At 46.6% G+C, this 18,598-nt stretch overlaps 1 protein-coding gene across 1 annotated transcript in view; it reads left to right on the forward strand.

Annotated features, from left to right (window-relative positions):
• Positions 1 to 18,598, forward strand: part of Dock2 (dedicator of cytokinesis 2) — a 408,847-nt gene that overhangs the window by 62,636 nt on the left and 327,613 nt on the right. Inside the window, exons 9-15 of the mRNA XM_015997613.3 lie at positions 1,095 to 1,176; positions 6,247 to 6,382; positions 7,782 to 7,857; positions 8,650 to 8,726; positions 9,211 to 9,336; positions 10,447 to 10,571; positions 16,452 to 16,550. Coding sequence (XP_015853099.2) covers positions 1,095 to 1,176; positions 6,247 to 6,382; positions 7,782 to 7,857; positions 8,650 to 8,726; positions 9,211 to 9,336; positions 10,447 to 10,571; positions 16,452 to 16,550 — 721 coding nt within the window. The remainder of the gene's footprint in view (positions 1 to 1,094; positions 1,177 to 6,246; positions 6,383 to 7,781; positions 7,858 to 8,649; positions 8,727 to 9,210; positions 9,337 to 10,446; positions 10,572 to 16,451; positions 16,551 to 18,598) is intronic.

The raw sequence follows: 18,598 nt of genomic DNA on the forward strand, positions 1-18,598 counted from the left end.
TTGAACTCACTGAGATTCGCCTGCTTCTGCCTCCCAAGTGCTGGGATTAAAGGCATGTGCCACCACTGCCTGGCATGTGTGTGCCTATTTGTATGTACACCACGTTCGTGAAGATGCCTGCATAGTCCAGATGAGGGTGTCAGATACCCTGGAACTGGAGTTACAAGCCAATGTGAGCTTCTGCATGTGGGTGCTGAGAACAAAACCTGGGTCCTGTTCAAGAACATCAAGTACTCATAAACCCTGATCCATCTCTCCAGCTCCCTCCATTAGTTTTAAGATAGAGTCAAAATCCCAAATGAGCTACAAGGCCCATTTACTCTGGTTCTCTTTATATTTTTTCCATACAATTTAACTCATAAAGCTCTTTCTTAGACTCCTTCTATGACTTTTGCATACAACTTTACCTCACCTGAAACCTTTTCTAGTCCATGCTCAATGTGATTACATGTGTTTTCCTTAGCAAAGATGTCTCTAACTACCCAGACTAGGGCAAGACTTTTCAATGTGCATTCTTATAACATCTTGAATGTTACAGCACACTTGCATATCATTATTATGTGGTTGGCAAATAACATTAGAATAGTTCATTTAACTGTATCAAAGGTAACAACTGTACGGTCCATCACAGTAAGACATTCTATCATAATGTAGAAACAGTTGTACATTCAAAGGATAACTTCAAATATCCAAATCCCGGCTCAGTCTCAGAGAGAGAGCAGACTGGAAAGGGAGAAGTACTCTTGGTGTTCTGTGGAGTCTGCTAAAATCCTCTCCTTTCTCATCTCTGACTTTGTCAATAACCTCTACAGAGTATGCAGCTGCTCGGCAAAAATATTAGGCAGCTGTGCCAGAAAGTTCTTAGTAGTTGGGGAGGAAAGGTGTGCATGGATACACATATGTTCATAATTCTTCCCCCGCTTAATGTCTGTCTCCCAACATGACTTGTCCTTCAGAGGAAAAGATCTTTCTCAGACACTGCCCCATCTCCAGTAGCCACTACTACACTACGGTGCTGAAAACGTAGCTGGAGCTCATGTGTATCTTTGAATGGATGCCCCACCTGTAACAGGCTGCTACTCTTCCTCCCACAGTGAGAACTACCTGGTGCGATGGGGCAGCAAAGGATTCCCAAAGGAGATTGAGATGCTCAATAACCTGAAGGTGGTCTTCACGGTGAGTGTGCATTCTCTGTTCATTGTGCTCTGCACACCCAATGACCTGGCCCTGGGAAAGAGGCTGGTTGGGCATTGATCAGGATGGAGCAGAGGCTCCATGCAGAGCTGTGTTCTGGGCTTTATATAAGGATTCATTGCTCATGGAGTCATTGTGTGTCCTGAAGATGTCACTGGGAGGATGGGTCTTCTCCTTTGCCCCCCCCCATCTTTTTCATTCTTTTACACACTGACAACACAGTGCTTTGTAAGCAAGTATGGCTCCCTGATCAGCAATGGCTAGGTGACCAGGGCAAAGAAGCTACTACTTTTGATTTTCTTGTTAATTCACAGTAAATCTAATTTTCTTTCTTTGGTTCAGGCCTTTCTGAGAACACTTCTAAAATTCATCAGGAAAAAAAATTAGGATCTTTCAAGAACATTGGCTACCTTAGTCAGTTGGACATTCTGAATATCATTAAGCCACAGGTAGCTAAGGACCTGGCAAGTCCTTAGGACCATCCTTCCAAATACTAATACTTAATAAACATGACTTATATGTAGAAGGATAAAATCAATTGTTATTTGGATGTGTTATTTCTATCTGCATGTACACCTTTGTGCCAGAAGAGGGCATCAGATCTCATTATAGATGGTCGTGAGCCACACTGTGGTTGCTGGGAATTAAACTCAGGACCTCTGGAAGAGGAGCCAGTGTTCTTAACCTCTGAGCCATCTCTTCAGCCTGAATGGGTTATTTCTGAGAGTGAACTTGACCCTTTATCTCTGAGTAGTGAACAGAATGAGACAAGGGTTGTAATTTCAAGCAGAGACCTCTCTCTTCTGTCCTTTCTTCACTAAGGATACAAGCACTGTCTGCAAGCTCCTTTGGGGAGAATGCTACATGTCTTTCTGCTCAGTTGCCTGCATTAGATGGGGAAATTATGGAGGAGGAGCTGGGATGGGTTTTGGCATTGACCAAACCGATGAGTGGGATCCAGAAGTGACCGACATGCTAGATTAAGCTACCTTGCTCTACAATAATTTTCCTGTTACAACCCATTAAGTGCAGTGTCTTGTGTTACATTGTGATTAGATTGGGGGATAGTTGATTTATTTTGTTTGTTATTTCCTGAAAAAATAGGCCAGAGGCATGGAGTGGGATCATAGGTCCTAATTGCTTAGACAGAGTTTTCTTGGCATATACAAATGTGCTTCAATCTTGTATATCTGTACTAGTTAGAAGGAGGAGCCTATTTATTTGCTTGATAAATAGGAGAGTCCCACAGGGCTCCGTGATTAAACCAGGAGACATATGTTTCATGAGATGGGGGAGGACAGGGAATCAATCAGTGCTTTGCTGTGCAGAGGACCAATCCGTGATATGAGCGTGAAGGAAAGGGCATGGGCAAGTTTGTGGCACACAGGATTAGTGAGAATGGGAGTCTGGCGCCACAGAATTCTGTGGTGCCACACCTCTGCTCTGCAGAACAAGTGAACTTGAGACCTTCAGTTGATTGGTTGGACAGACTGATGCTTCCCTCGCTTGAGATGACTGACAGCTTCATTTGGGAATCTGAAAGGTCATGGTGTTCTTGTGTTTTGTATGGATTCATGAGCCACATGTAAGCTCAGCGCCTGCTGCTAGGGTACAGCAGCAAGCACGCTGATGAAGCCTCTGCTCTCAGGCCCACTGGTGGGGGTCCTGAAATAATCGTAAATTATTAATAATAATTGACATCAAATTAATTCATTTTTTATTAGTTTTATAAAAAAAACCCCTTATACTTTGGTCTTACAAAATTCCAACATGGAGGGGGGGGGGTGAGCCGAACAATAGAACTTAGAATAAGCATCGTCTGCTGCAATTACCAGGTCATCAGCATGCCTTTCCCTTCCCAGTCCTCTTTCCTCTGCTGCAGACTGCAGGAAAGTAGATTTTTTAAATTAATTAATGAATTAACATAAAATAAAATTTACTAACATAAAATAAATAAATAATTGAGTAAGTACACAGCAGCAGTGTCAGAACGCAATCCAAATCCAAAGGCGATTAAAGCAGGGTGACACGATGCCGTGTGACTGCAGGTCACTTTCAACTGGGTCACAGTGATGTTTCCTTAAGATGGACATGAGCCATGCCCTGGCAGCTGGGGCACCAATTGGCCTCCTTCTCTACTCTCTGGGTGCCTGCTCTCTCTGGTCTCCCATTTGGGGTCAGGGTTGTGGCTCCTTGGGCCCAGGAAGCTGGTGTATGGGTCTGGCTGGCTGATGGCTGATGTCTCCTCCTCCTGCTTCCCTAAGAATTTCCCCTCCTTGGCCTGCAGTAGGAAAATGGGGTGTATCATGAGGCCTCCTACACTTTAGCCCAGTCTGAAGCTTCAGGAGAGAGGACTGAGGAGGAAAGGCATGCTGGTGCACCTGTTGTTATAGGGAGCGATGCTTATTTTAAGTTCTATTGTTCGGCTTTCCCCCAAATGTTAAAACTTTGTGAGTGTTCGGCTTTCCCCCAAATGTTAAAACTTTGTGAGACCAGAGTAGAAGTGACTGGGGTGGGGCAGGCTTAGCCTGCATCCTACACTCTTGGTAAGGATTGCTATTGACACACCACCCCAAGAATTCCACCTGAGCTGTGAGGCGTGTGTTCAGGCAGTTTCACTGTGGTGTATAGACTATTCAGATTCTCTAGAGCCAGGAGTCCTCCCAAGCAGCTCTTAAAGAACTATATTTCCCTTGAGGACAAGTGACATCTTTCCTTGGAATATGGGGAGAGGGGATGATGTCTCAGAATGTGACAAGTGTATCTAGTGTATTAGTCTGACAGCGCTGCTGTAACAAAGCTTCATGGATTGGCTGACTTAACAGACATTTATTTGTTATTCTCCGAGTTCTGGAGACTAGGCACCTGGCAACAATGTGTTGGCAGAGTTGGTTTGTCTGAGGGCAGTCTTTGGTTTGTAGACAGCACCCTTCTTCCTTTTTCCTGGTTGTGTGTGCATGGAAGCATGTGAGCGCGCGCGTGTGTGTCTCCTAGTCTCCTCTGCATGTGAAAACAGATATCATAGTGGATTAACCCACCCTAATGACCCTGTTTTAACCACCTTATCTCTTCAAAGGCTGATTTCTAAATGTAGTCATGCTCTGAGGTACTGAGGTCAGGACTTCAGAGCAGGAATCATGTGTTGGCAGAAACCTTTTGGGTGTCAAGGCCCCAGAGGCTCCTAAATGTCTCTCAGAGACACAAGTCTAAACATTTCAAAAATATAAAAAAGAAAATCTTGACATAGGGGAGAAGTAATTAAGAACGGAGTGTATTGGGGCTGGAGAGATGGCTCAGAGGTTAAGAGCACTGACTGCTCTTCCAGAAGTCCTGAGTTCAATTCCCAGCAACCACATGGTGGCTCACAACCATCTGTAATGAGATCCGATGCCCTCTTCTGGTGTACAGGCAAACTTGCAGAAAGAACACTGTTTATATAATAAATAAAATAAATCTTTAAAAAGAATGGAGTGTATTTTAAATGACTGAGGACAGAGATGTTAAGGATGGAGAGAACTTGATCATACAGAGGAATAAGAGGCAGGCATTTGGGGTGAAGGTGTGGAGAGAGAGAGAGAGAGAGAGAGAGAGAGAGAGAGAGAGAGAGAGAGAGAGAATTGTATATCTCCAGAGCAATAAAGCAATCTTTGTGGATAAAAATAGAGAGAAGAGCGCGGAATCAGCTGGCGAGGACAGCTGGCTGTATTATGTCTAGCCCTTTCATGTCAACTTGGAAAGATGAGCACTAATGGGGCAGGAAACAGGGAGCTGTTGAAGTTGTTGGGGGATGAGACATTTAAAAAAAATAATCAGCATGGCTTCCAAAGACGAGTACCCAGAAGGTTCTGGAGAGGAATGGTCGGAGGAGCCCTGCAGGTCCTTCGGGGCCAGGCTGGGTGCAGGTGCAGCAGGCTCTCTCAGGGTACCCTTGTTCTTCTGCCTCTCTTTCTCCCTGCCCATTGGGGTGACCCCAGGGATGGAGGAGCCGTTGTCCACTCTGCCAGCTGGTGAAAGGAGGTTACCTAGTGACTGGGGTTTCATGAACAATCTAGAAGATAGGTGCTTGAATCTGTGGGGAAGCAAGACAGCTGGAAACTCAGAAGTTCTAGAGTACAGTTTGGAGTAGAATTCCTCCTTTTGTAGGAAAACTCAGGTTTTGTTATGAAGGCCTTAACGTTCATGGCCTAAGGATGTTATGGAAGAGAACTTCATTCACTGACGTCAACTGAGGAGGTTTATACCTTCATAGCAACATTGAGACTAGTGTTTGACTAGTTATACATCGTAGCTTAGCCAAATCAGCACATGAAATTTAACCGGCCAGGTTCCCTTTAGGGAGATGTGGGCCATGTCAGGCCTTGTCTTATACCCAGAGACTCTCTCCTCTGCCTTCCCTTCTTCTCTTACCACTCACAGTGAGAGACTGGGGCTGGCTGCTCTGCCTGGGCCCTGGCTCTGATGTGAGCTGGTAGCTTGTTCCCCGTGCATGTGCTCACAGAGACTTAACTCAGAGGGTGAGCTGCTCCCCAGCAAGAGTGGGCCCAGGGTTGACTGTCTAAGCCAACACAATAGCATGCACATCTTGCTGTTTCTGCCTTAGCTCAGCTTAGCTGGCAGGGAGCCCCACCAAGATAGGACATCTAAATACACTGCAGTAGGATGCTGAGATGCTCAGGGCATGCCTCTGTGATGCAGCTTCAGTTACTAATTTTGATCCCAGGGTCACCAAGGACCAAAGTCATGATCCAGAGGAAGTGTTCTTATAAGGGGAAGGTGGATGCAAAAATAGCATCATCTTAGAGGTACTTGAGAGAACTGCCAGGGGTCAGAAGAGATGATGCAGGATGGAATCTTGAGAATCCTGCCACTCAGGGTCTCGACTGGGTCCTTATCTGTCCAAAGGGTGTGGTGACTTCAGTTTCTACCTTTCCTAAGACTAATGGTGACATTGCAGTGGTAAACACACTCCTTAGAAATGGCCACTGCTTTGTTCCTATTTACTTGTTTTTATTAAACACACGATTGTAACTGTTTTCTTTCCTGTCCTTACAGGATCTTGGAAACAAAGACCTCAACAGGGATAAGATTTACTTGATTTGCCAAATAGTCCGAATCGGGAAGATGGATCTTAAGGATACTAATACCAAGAAGTGCACTCAGGGGCTGAGGAGGCCCTTTGGGGTGGCAGGTGATGACTGATGCCGGCAGTTAGATTTTATTGTAGCACACGTTTTATATGGCTGAATTTAAAAGATTATTTCTACACCTCCACCCCTGCAAAATCTGGGCCGAGCAGCCTTTAATAACTACATTTGTGGCGGCTAACTGAAGTCACTGGTGACTGAGTCCAGATTTATGATAAGCTCAGCGAATAATGTGGTCCTAAAGGTCTGGCTCAGAGCACCCAGGAGCGCGGCACAGTCTGAGCAGTTGGCGCCTCAGCTCCCTAGCGCTTGTGAAAAAGGAAGAACAATACGGTCTGGATCTAATTATGGGGAGCAAATCATTTTGGAAAAAAAATATCCAGGATAGGAAATGCAGTTACGCAGAGTGAGTCATGCCATCCATCTGAATTCCAGATGAGAACGGACATTCAGAGAGGGAGGGCACCGCAGGGTCCTTGTGTGCTGCCTGCCGGGAGCCACACAGCTCCACCTTTCCCCTGGCGCTAGCTGTGAGCACGCCCGAAGCTTCATCATCCCTGCCCTACTTTTGTGGTTTATGTGCTATTTAGCTATTAGTGGAAGGCACTATTATTTACCTAATATATTTTCTTTTATAATTAACCCACTTTATTTCAACTAAAGTATATTTTTCTCAAAAGACAATTTAAATACCTGTGACATGGCAATTGGATATACCGGTATTTTTCTTATTATTAAAAAATAAATTTGGGGGGCTGGAGGGATGGCTCAGCAGTTAAGAGTGCTTGCTGCTGTTCTTCCAGAGGACCAGAGTTCAGTTCCCAGCACCCACATCTGACAGCTCAAAATCACCTATAACTCCAGCTCCAGGGTAACTGATGCCTTCAGACCTCTGCGTACACTCCTAAACACATGAATATTCACACAGATACATACATATGAATAAATACTAAAACAAATATTTCAAAATAATAAAATAAAATATAAGTTTTAAATCATGAACCCTTTCCAATTCCTGCATCTCATGCATTTGTCACCTTGGGAGACTCTTCTTTCTGCCGTCACATGTCCCCTGGCTTTCCAGCCATCCTAGATACATTTGTCTATTGGCTATGACGTCATTTGGCAAGGCTCAAGGGTTCAACAATTCTGTGCATATACCATGAGCATGGGCATGAACAGAGGGTATTTCACTGGATGCTCAGGTCCTACAGAGAGTCCCTGCCCATGGGTTTTGTGGGTACAGAAGAGATTCAGTATACACATACAACAAGAGCCTTGCTGCTCAACTTTGTTGCCACCGAGCTAACCATTTCCTTTGCCCTCTGCTCCACCCTGGGTCCCTCCCTCCAGTGCTTCCCCCCTTCTCCCCTGTCTTATAACCCACCCCTCTCATCATCTCTGCCTGACTTAACCACTAGTTCACTTCCTTTGTCTTTGTAGTTATGGACATCACTGACATCATCAAGGGTAAAGCAGAGAGTGATGAAGAAAAGCAGCATTTTATTCCTTTTCACCCGTAAGTCATTCCTGGGTCTCTCCAAGCTGCCCAGCCCAGGCTCTCTGCAGCCCTGCGTGAGCTGGTTCCTCACCCTTAGTAAGGATGTAGGCGGGCAGGGCCTCCCTAGAGAGAGAGCATCCTGACATGCTACCGATCCAGGGACTTTATTGCAGCCCTGGGAAGAGTGCCAGGCATGGGGGTGAAGTGGTGACAAGGTCAATGTGACCTGCTTTCCTGGAGCTTATGCTTCAGATGGGCAATTAAGCAGATAATCAACCAAAGCTTAAGTCCTTAATTATAAGTGTAACAGGGGCCACAGAGCTGTGAAGGAGCAGCCTGTTGGGAGTCCCTTCATAGAAGCCACACATATATCTGTGACAGGAGAGGCAGGGACGACAAAGAAGGTAATTATCTTTTCCCTGCTTGAAAATGACTCCATGTTGAGAGCAATGTCAAGATTAAGCACCCCCAAAGATCTCCAGGTAACCCGGCCAGTGACTCTAGTCAAGGCAAGTGATTAGGTCCCTGGAACAACTGAGTTCTTGTCACTTTCCAGAGAAGACATTCATGTCAAAGACTCGGGAATCTTTTCTGTCACGCGAATGCCTGCGACTTGTGGCATTCATTGGTTTTCCTCAAGTTTCAGAGCCATGCTGTTTGAGAAGAGAGCATTGTGTTCTCTGAGTTGACACAGGCAGGCTGACTTTGCCCCTAAGTGCCACTGGGGAGCTGCCTATGGCAATGTGGGACACGAGATGGAAACCCCATGGGAGTACTGCATGAACATTTGTGCTCTCTTTTCCTTTCTAGGGTCTCAGCTGAGAATGATTTCCTTCATAGCCTTCTGGGCAAAGTCACAGCTTCCAAGGGAGACAGTGGAGGACAAGGTATGGCATCATCATGCAGAGTACAAGTATGCTGAGCTCACTGCAGCCCGGGGCCTCTGATACATCAGTAAATGGATCCAAGTCCTGGATCCAGACAATACACTGGGAAACCTAAGAGCATGTGGTCTATAGCAATACAGACCACTCACTGAAGTATGGGGCGGGCGTTTCCTTCCCACCTAATGAAGAAAGGAGCTGCTAGCTCCTGTGTGTCAGAAGTTACACATCTGATTTCATCCTTCCCTAAATCTGTGAGACAGACGACTGGTATCCTATGTGCTTTAAGAGGGGGGTAATTATCAGAGGCTGACATGGCTGTAACCGACTGTGTTAACTGTACAGCCCCAGCGGGGCTGGATCACTGCATCTGTGCATGTGTCTGTTATTTTGGTAGTCTCCTGCAGGAGGCATGGGAGAGAAGCAGTGAGAGGGCAGAGAGAGTGCTGTAGAGATGTGAGTGTTCATGGCAAGTGTTCCCTTCCAGGCCTGTGGGTGACCATGAAGATGCTGGTGGGTGACATCATTCAGATCCGCAAAGACTATCCACACTTGGTGGACAGGACCACTGTGGTGGCCCGGAAGCTGGGCTTCCCAGAGATCATCATGCCAGGTGGGACACAGCTGCAGTGACCTTCCTCAGGGGCAGGGACAGCAGCAGGGGTGAGGAGTCTGGCTTGCGTAATTCATTATCTTCTCGAGAGTCAACTTTATTTCGTCCTGCCTGAACGAAACCACACCAAACAACTTTTTCATATACTTCTCAGCATTCTCGAAGTAAACACAAACATGGAAATACATAGACATATACTCCCCGCCCCAGTCATACTTTACAGACATGAGCTGTATTTAACAGGCGTGTCATGGAGTTACCCAGTCTGCTTTGTCATTCCGTAACTCAGCATGGACGGCATCTTTGTTGTACTCTACACAGAGCAATCCTAGTCTATGTGGGGTGTTGTCACTCTCTTGATTTTAGTAACGTGTTCAAACAGCAGAGAAGGTGTCAGTGGTTCAGAGTCCCCTCAAGTCTTTCTGTGCAGCTCTAACCAGCACTATTCATACATTCAAGCTGTGCACGCAGGCTTCTCCAAAGGGAGACCCTATGATGACACTCTTCCGATATGTCCCTCTGGACTTCAGCCTCATTCTTAGGCTTCAACTTGCATCGCCCTCTCTGACTCATCTGTTTGTCTCCTGGAGTTGAAGGTGGTCCAGGGTGGGGCTGGTCCTGTGGTTTACTCAGAGCTGCTCTCCTCGAGATCTCTCCCAGTTTCTACTTTACACTTCCTTCCTGGAAACCCTGTGCTTCTTGCCCTTCCGCCTTGGGCTCTGTGGTACACGGAAAATCCCTGAACCTTACTGTTGTGCAACGAAAAGGCATATGGATACACAACACTCTGATGGTGGGGACCAAGACCGTTTCATTTGGTGCTTTCCTTCACTTCCCAGAAGGTGTCACTAGAGGACGGAAATTAAACGATTTTAATGGCGACAACATGGCCAGTTTGGACCACCCTGCCCCCTTGCTTTCTGCTGCTGGTTGTTCTAGCATTCCTACCCTTGCTGCCTACTTCTCCATCCCTCCTGCCAGGTTAAAAAAATGCCCTTTCTAAACTGCCCTGACTTTAATTTTATTGATGGTTCTTCTTCCTCCTCCTTCCCTCAACCTCTGTGGTTAGCCGGGGTCGGACTCTAACTCTTGTCTTCTCTCCGTCCTCAGGGGATGTCAGGAATGACATCTACATCACTCTCCTACAAGGTGACTTTGACAAGTACAACAAGACTACGCAGCGGAACGTGGAAGTGATTATGTGTGTGTGCACAGAAGATGGCAAAGTACTGCCTGTAAGGGACTCCGTGACAGGACCTGGGCTGGGGGACTCAGCATAGATGGCAAAGTACTGCCTGTAAGGGACTCCGTGACAGGACCTGGGCTGGGGGACTCATCATAGATGGCAAAGTGCTACCTGTAAGGGACTCCGTGACAGGACCTGGGCTGGGGACTCAGCATAGATGGCAAAGCACTGCCTGTAAGGGACTCCGTGACAGGACCTGGGCTGGGGGACTCAGCATAAACATCTGCTCTCTAAAGGATCAGAACTTTAGGGAAGATGATGAGTCACACGATCCATCAACACCTTGTCGCTTGCTTAGCACGGTGTCCTATGGTCTAACAGGACCTCGTGTTCCTCAGTCTTTCACCTAAGCATTCTTCAATATATACTTCCCCATTCTCTCCCACCCCCACCCTGTGTGTGTGTGTGTGTGTGTGTGTGTGTGTGTGTACACGCTCTCTCACGCTTGTTTATAGGTTATCTTTTTGCAGTTAAAATGTTTTCACTGAAACCCGAGCTGGTTTATTCAGGCAAAATCCATGGTAAAGATCAATACAGAGCCCTGGGCTGGTGTGGAGGCTCAGAATGTCTTCAAAGCAGACATTCTCAGCACTTAATCCAACTCCCCAGTGCTCAGCCAGAAATTTGGGTGGAAAGTCTGACTCGCAAATTGGTCTCCAGAGGGTTAGCAGCATGCGCTCAAGAAGGCAAAGCACATGGTTATATTTACACAGCATATGTCCTGTACAGTCTCTGTCATGTGTGTTTACATCTATTTGCTTATGTTTCCTTTAAGGGTGTCGGCAGCTGTGTCCAGTGTGTGGGAGGGTTTTGCTTCTGAATCCTTCCTCTCAGAACGCTTAGCTGAAAATGAGATCAGCTCTCAGCAGAAGTTACAGCGTGGGCAAACATTCCACCTATAGGGAATCAGACAGCCAAGGAAGAAGGGGTGTGTAGATAGATGGGTGGACCAGCAGTGCTAGCCCTGGGGCCTGGAGCTCAGGCCTGGTACTGGCACCTTCTGTCCAAGGATGACTAGCAGCCCCGTGAGGATAATCGTCTCTGTGTCAGGCTGGGTAGTGGCAGGATGCCCATTATCACCTCAGGTCTACAAAGGGAGAGCAGAAAATCCTGTGGAGGAAAACGGGCCTTAGGTCCCGCAGTTCACAGTGGCAAGGATGGGGATTGACCCCAGCCTCCCCATCACAGTGCCTAGACATTCAGAAGAGCCTCCAACTTAATTCCAATTTCAAATCAAAGCTTCTAGCTGCTTCAACAAAACCCTGCGAAGGCTCAGTATCAGTTTTAAATGTAAAGAAGGTTTTGCAACTGTCCTTTTGTTCTTAAAACCACCCCAGTTAATTAATATCTGCTGGAGAAAAACACTAGCATCTGCCTCATCCCTCCTTTGTTGGATACTAACACTTTTCTGAAAAACAAAGCAAGTGAGACACACTTGGCTTGAAAGAACACAAAGGAGATGGGAGGGTCTTATCTGGAAGGACAGTTTGCATTTTGTGAACGTGTAGATCCTTGCCTTGAAGTTGTTTTTGCCCATTTCCCTGTCCAGAGACCTTTTAAACCTCAGCCCCATTGTTAAGATACTGGTGTCACTTGCCTTCCACTCTGGCAAAGGGCCAACAGAAGGGACAGGTCACGGGTAAACCGACATCTTGCCTGGTGTCTGATCTGTTCTTCTGTGCACCCTTGTCACTCTTTCAGCCAGGCCTGGGTGACAGACACACTTACTGCAGACAAGCAGCGGGTGGGGATCCGGAGGCTGAGGAGAAAGGGTAACCGTGTGGCATGCTGATAATTTGCAGTTTCATATATTAGTACAGTTATGGGGGAGTGCAGTTGATTGACTATTGAAAATTGCCGAGGAAGCCCGTGGGAGGCTTTTCTTTCTCTATTTGCAGAAATGAATATTACTGCCTAATTAAGTGTCATGCAGCACATTCAAATGGCCCTGAGCTGTATTGGTGGGTTCCTGTGGAAATGGTCCCTCTGAAAATGGCTACTTCTCTCCAGCCATTTTGACAGAACAGACCCAGTAGCAAGTAGCAAGCATACCCCAGCCCCCATTTGGGATCTCAAGGACCTTGCTTTGGTGGGGTTATAGCAGAAAAGCTAATGGGATTGTGAGTTCTAGGGTCAGAAATCCAGGGTCCAAATGCCCAGTATCCATCCTATTATCCCTACGATCTTACATAGCTTCTTTTACCCTTAAAAACTGGAGATACAATCTCTTCTTGTGGTGCTGCAAGTTAAACAGGAAGAGTAGATACAAGAAAAGGCACACACTCGATACCAGGTAACAGGAGAGCAGGATGCAGAGATGGCTGATCATGGGTGAAGGAAACTTTAGGAGGGAATCGAGGGGGTCAAATAGGCAACCCAGACTGAAGATAGTATCCAGAAATGCTGCCAGGCCAAGCAGGTAGAGGCAGGGCACAATGTGACAATATGATGAAAACTATGACTGCGGACCAGGCAGCCCGGCTGAAAGCCCAGAACATGCTGCATTAGCAAAAGGACCTTGGATTGATGCTGCACCCGAGAGTCTAGAGTGGCCCCGAATGGGGCCAGGGATGACACCTTACTCCTGTCAATATCAGATGAGGTCATCTACATAATAGGCATCCATTACTTCGGTCATTATTATCAGGAAGGCATTGTGAGTACCAGTCCTGATTCCACCTGTGGGTGTTAATTGGCATTTTCCCACTGTGTGGCCTTGTCAGCTTACAGCACACTCTTTCTCAAATCTAGGGTCCAACCCTCATATGATTCCTGCAAAGCAATCTGAGCATGTGTTAGGGCCCTGGATTCTCCTGATGAGAAGCCACTTTTCAAGGTCAGGCCTGCATTAAAGCCTCCACGCTTCCTGATGCCCACTCAGATTTTCAACTGAAATTGTTGACACTGGCTGGAGGCTCTTATGATTAGATGAGGGCCATGGGAAGGGCAATATGAAGAATAAAGTCTTACTGAGACATATGCACTTATGTATCATCCCTAAAAATGGGCTCAGTGCCTAGTCAGAGTGCTTTCTTTCTTTAAAAAAATTAAAAAAAAATTATTCATTGAGATTTTCATACAGGAATACAATGTGGTTTGATTAAATCTACTCCATCTATCGCCCCTCAACTCCTAGATGCCCTTCATCACATCATCCTCCTCTAAACTTTATGCACTCCTTATGTTTCTAACCACAGAGCTTGTCTGATGCTACAGGGCCATCCATTGGAAGCATAGGCACCCTATCTGGTTCAGCATCCTTGAAGAAATGCCCTCTCTCAGGAGCCATCACCTGGCAAAGCTCTTTAGCAAGGGGTGGGCTCTGTGAGTCCTCCCTAGGGTGCTCCCTTGACGCCTGCGATAGTCACTTTCTCTGAAGTGTGGAGGTTGAGACAAGGACAGTCGCCACCATTCTCAGAATAGCAGTGAGACCTTTTTCTCTGCCATTAGGACATAAAGAGTCGTGAGCAAGAGAGCTTTGTGATAGCCAGTTGTCGTCTATGAGGCAGTTTCTATTTCACCGGAGAAATAGAAATGTTTTCGGATTTTATAGGCTACACGAGAGTCACTGAGGCTACAGAAACTGTGAGCCCGTAAATGTCACCAGGATAAATCTCTCCAGGCTGGAAGGCATGCCAGCTGTGAAAGAGGGGACACTGCACAGGGGCTAGTGGGCCTGGGGTGTTGTTCCAGCTCTGCCCCTCAGAGCCTCAGTTTACCCAGCTGTGGAATGGTTATAACAGAAGAGGTGAGCGTGAGGTTTGACTTGAGTTGGGTGGCATGTAGTAAGGACTGAGCATGGTACAGAGTCCCCCCTAAGGAGCAGAAACCTTCAGGAAGCACATTTCAGCTTACTGCTTCCAGAAGCTCTGCAAGGCTTCCTCCTGTCATAAACAGTATCTTCCTCCACTTCCAGTTCATGGATATCTTTGTTCTACAGAAGGGGTGTTCTAGGAGGATTCTGTGTCCTGTTTTATAATGGATTTTGTCAGAGGTACCATCCTTCAGCTCTGAAGCTGCCTTAGTGACTGTTCTATTGCTACGAAGAGACACCATGACCAAGACAACTTATAAAAGAAAGCATTTAATTGTGGGTTTACTTATGGTTGCAGAGGGTTAGAATCTGATTGTTATCCTTATGGTGGGAGCATGTCAGTAGACAGGCAGGCTAAGCGCTTACATCTGATTCAAGAAGGAGGGAGGGAGGGAGGGAGAGGGAGAGGGAGAGGGAGAGGGAGAGGGAGAGGGAGAGGGAGAGGGAGGGGGAGAGGGAGAGGGAGAGGGGGAGAGGGAGAGAGAGAGAGAGAGAGAGAGAGAGAGAGAGAGAGAGAGAGAGAGAGAGAGAGAGAGAGAGAGAGAGAGAGTGTCTGGGCCTGGCATGGGCTTTTAAAACTTCAACATCCACCCTCAGTGACACACTTCCTCCAACAAGGCTACACCTCCTAATTCTTCTCAAACAGTTCCACAAACTGCAGACCAAGCATTAAAATATGGGAGCCTGTAGGAGTTATTCTCATTCAAACTCCCACAGAAGCTGAGCTTATTTCTTGCTGGTATCTTGGCAAGTAGAAAGAGGTTTCCAGTGTCAGTGGAAGGTCCTCTTTCTCACAGTGTAGTATTCTTTCTCACAGAATACCAGTCTGTGGCCAGCTTTGGTGACTCAGTCTGGTTAAGGATCTATTGGAGCATCCCATGGAATCTGGTGAGAGGCCTGCCCTCACCCACCAGAAAATTTCCCAGAGTGACTCAACTGATAGCTTCAGAGATTGCTACCCCAAAACCAATCATCATGTTCCTGAGAGTCTGGAGACTTGAGGTTAAAGATTGAAAAGTGGAGCATGCAAACCACACTTTGGCCCCTTTGGGCTGATCTTGGCTTGGATATTGTGCTGGGGCCCCAAGTGATTTAATAAACACAGAGAGGTTGGAGGAGGAGAGTGAGGGATGGGGAAGGAATGAGAGTTAGGAGCTGATCACCTAGCTCCTTTCTGAAGCACTGAAGGTGATTTTTTTTCTAATGGCAAAGAACAAATACCCTCTGCTGACTAGCACGTTCTGCGTTCCCTACTCAGAACTCCCCATATTCCCACACAAAGTTAGCTTAGAATGCTTGAACTGTCTTCACCTCCAAGGAAACTTTCCTGATTCCTCAGCTGTGCTTAAATATCCTTTTTGTAATCTGTCTGTCTGTCTGTCCATGCACCTGCTATCATATCCCATTGTCAAAATGACCGGTGAGCTTGCCTGAGCTCTTACCCACAAAGTTCACATCACATTCAGTGAGCTTGGCCTAGGTGTGGTCCCAGAGAATGCTCATCTGTGCTTCCCTGAATCACCCTCCCTCAGCCTCTCACCCCACACTTGTTCTCCAGATCAGTCACGCAGGTGTCTCTCTGAAGCGGCTGCCATCTCCCAATGCCCAGTAAGCACACACCCACTGTGGTGCATTAGCTTTGGGAGTCCATCAGAAGGGGGTTACTGCGTGTAAACGTTATGAACATTCACTTTCGGGCAACAGACAGGATTTAGTAAGACTGGCAGCACACAGTAACTCTAAGACTGGTTATAGTTACCATTTACAACAAGGCGGCCATGTCAGTGCCTGGCGGGCTCCAGTTCATTTCAGAAGAGAAGTAATAGACTTTCTGTAGTTAAGCGGCTGTCACTCCCAGGCTGGGGATGACAGTGGAGAAATCCGTAACGTAAAAGGGCTGTCGGTATAGGAGCCTGGCAGAAGGGTTAGAGAAGGCGAAGCTGTTCTTTCATCCTAAGATTAGCCTTGTCCCTGGGGCCAAAACTACCCAAGCTGCCAATAATAGCGGCAATATTATTGTTTTTTTTTTTCTCTCTCCATTTTTGTCTTGGTCAGAATGCAATTTGTGTGGGAGCTGGGGACAAGCCCATGAACGAGTATCACTCAGTGGTGTACTATCAAGTCAAACAGCCACGTTGGATGGAAACAGTCAAGGTAATAATGACATCAACAGTAACAATGGCAGTGAGTGTATACCTAGTTTTGCAGTAAGTCAGGCACAGTGTTGGGTTTTATTTAAGTGATCCACTTATTGCGTACAAGCACCCTGTGAGTTTGTATTCCATGTCCCTCATTTTTCAGGTGAGGAACCTGGTACAGAACAAGTGGCCCCACTGTCACTATGTGTTCAAGATAGGGTTGCAGCCTGAGCAGAGCTCAAGGTTCATGCCCTTCTCTGCTAGCGGAGAGGTTAGGGGTGGGCTGGGGCCATTAGCATTCCGCCTTCCTTTTAGGAGTTCAGTCTTACAAGTAGAGCAAGAGCAGATCCTTAGAGGCCCAGGGTTCATACATACTTCAGCTCGCCCCTTCACCAGGGGCGAGTCGTTCAAGCACTCTGTGCATTCGTTTCCTCCCGTGTAAAGTGGGAGTAACATGATAACTGCGTAGAAGGAATGATTTAATGCACCCGGAAGGCTCCCTAAGGGAGTAGGCATTCAGTCAATATGACTTACTCTTGACTGCCTTAGATGATGAGAGGCAGTTTTATGGAGTCCAGACTAGGCATTTCTTCAAGTGTCTCCCCCAACGCGACACTTTAACCCACCGTTCCAGGCACCTTCATGCCTGCTCCATTGTTCTAGTGGACTCTTTCTGTTGCTATGGTAAACACCAAGACAAAGGCAACAGATGAGGGGAGGCTTGACTTCACTCACACGCCCAGATCACAAGCTATCAGTGATGGAAGGAAGGGCAGGAAATCAAGATAGAATCTGAAAGCAGGAGCCACGGAAGAATGCTACTGACTGGCTGGCTCACTGGGTTATGTTTAGCTAGCTTTCTTACACAGCCAAGGGCTACCTGCCTAGGAATGATAGTACCCACAGTGGGCTGAAGCCTGTCACATCTGTCATCAATCAAGACAATCTCTCACAGACATGGCCACAGGCCAATCTGATCTGGAGAATTCTTCAATTGAGGGTCCTTCTTCCCAGGTGACTGAAGGGTACCGTCAAGTTGACAATACAAGGGTATTGATTGTGGTGGAGAAGGGAGAGAAGGATGTAGTATTGTGCTCTTTAAAGTCTTTCTCATATAAGTCTCCCAGTCCCCCAACATTCTGAAGCTACTAAGTGATGTTTCGTTAAAAAAAAGTACTCCCCAATTAAATAAATATGAGGGGTGCTGAGAACTATGAGCCAAATATAGGCTTCAAAAGGGGGATTCTTCATTTCAGGGTCTAATGTGGGTGTGCTCTCCAGCAGTGCAAAGGAAAGAGAGTAGTGCATACCCAGGCCTCACTGGCCAGTGGGCTGGCTGCTCCTTTGCCCGGTAGAACCATACCCTAGGTATAGCATTCTGTTGAACATACCTTAGCAAGTCTTTGTTCCAGTCTGGGCAGGTGTGAGATTTGACACACACCTTTGAACAGTATGTAAGAATATGCATGTTTTCCTTCATGGGATGCCCTGCTCAATTCTGGAACCAATTGACCATACTTACCAGAGGGATACAGAATGATGGAATCAACTTGGTTTTTAGCTCTTGAGTTATAGACGTCATCATCCATGAGAGCATGGGCTCCTCTGAGGCACCTCCACGGCTCTGAAACAGTAACTTAGCTTGTGTCTGGTAGCATGTCCATGGTGGCCCAATGAGTTAGCCACCAGTTCTCTTGATCAGTTAGCCAAAGTGAACTAGACTTCTTGTGAATGGAGCTGAGCCCAGGAACCTGTGTTGTTGTGTTGAGTAGGGAAGAGAGACAAAGATTGCAAGTGACTGTGAGTCAATCAAAATGACTTTTGTGAGTACTTCAGATAGAAGTGGCCCTATGGACAAACTGCTGGATCATTATAGTAGGCAGAGAGGAACATCGCCATTGGAACAAGACTTAGAAAACAACTCTCTGAACAGTAAAGCATGATCAAAGCTTCAACTAGCTTCGCCAGACATTAGTAGATTCTTTCCTCAGCCTGTGTGCTGACTACTGACTCAAGACAGATATATGACTTTTATTTGGCCATGGCTATTCACACCATGGCCTT

This window comes from Peromyscus maniculatus, chromosome 8, assembly GCF_049852395.1.
Source record: "Peromyscus maniculatus bairdii isolate BWxNUB_F1_BW_parent chromosome 8, HU_Pman_BW_mat_3.1, whole genome shotgun sequence".
NCBI lineage: Eukaryota > Metazoa > Chordata > Mammalia > Rodentia > Cricetidae > Peromyscus > Peromyscus maniculatus.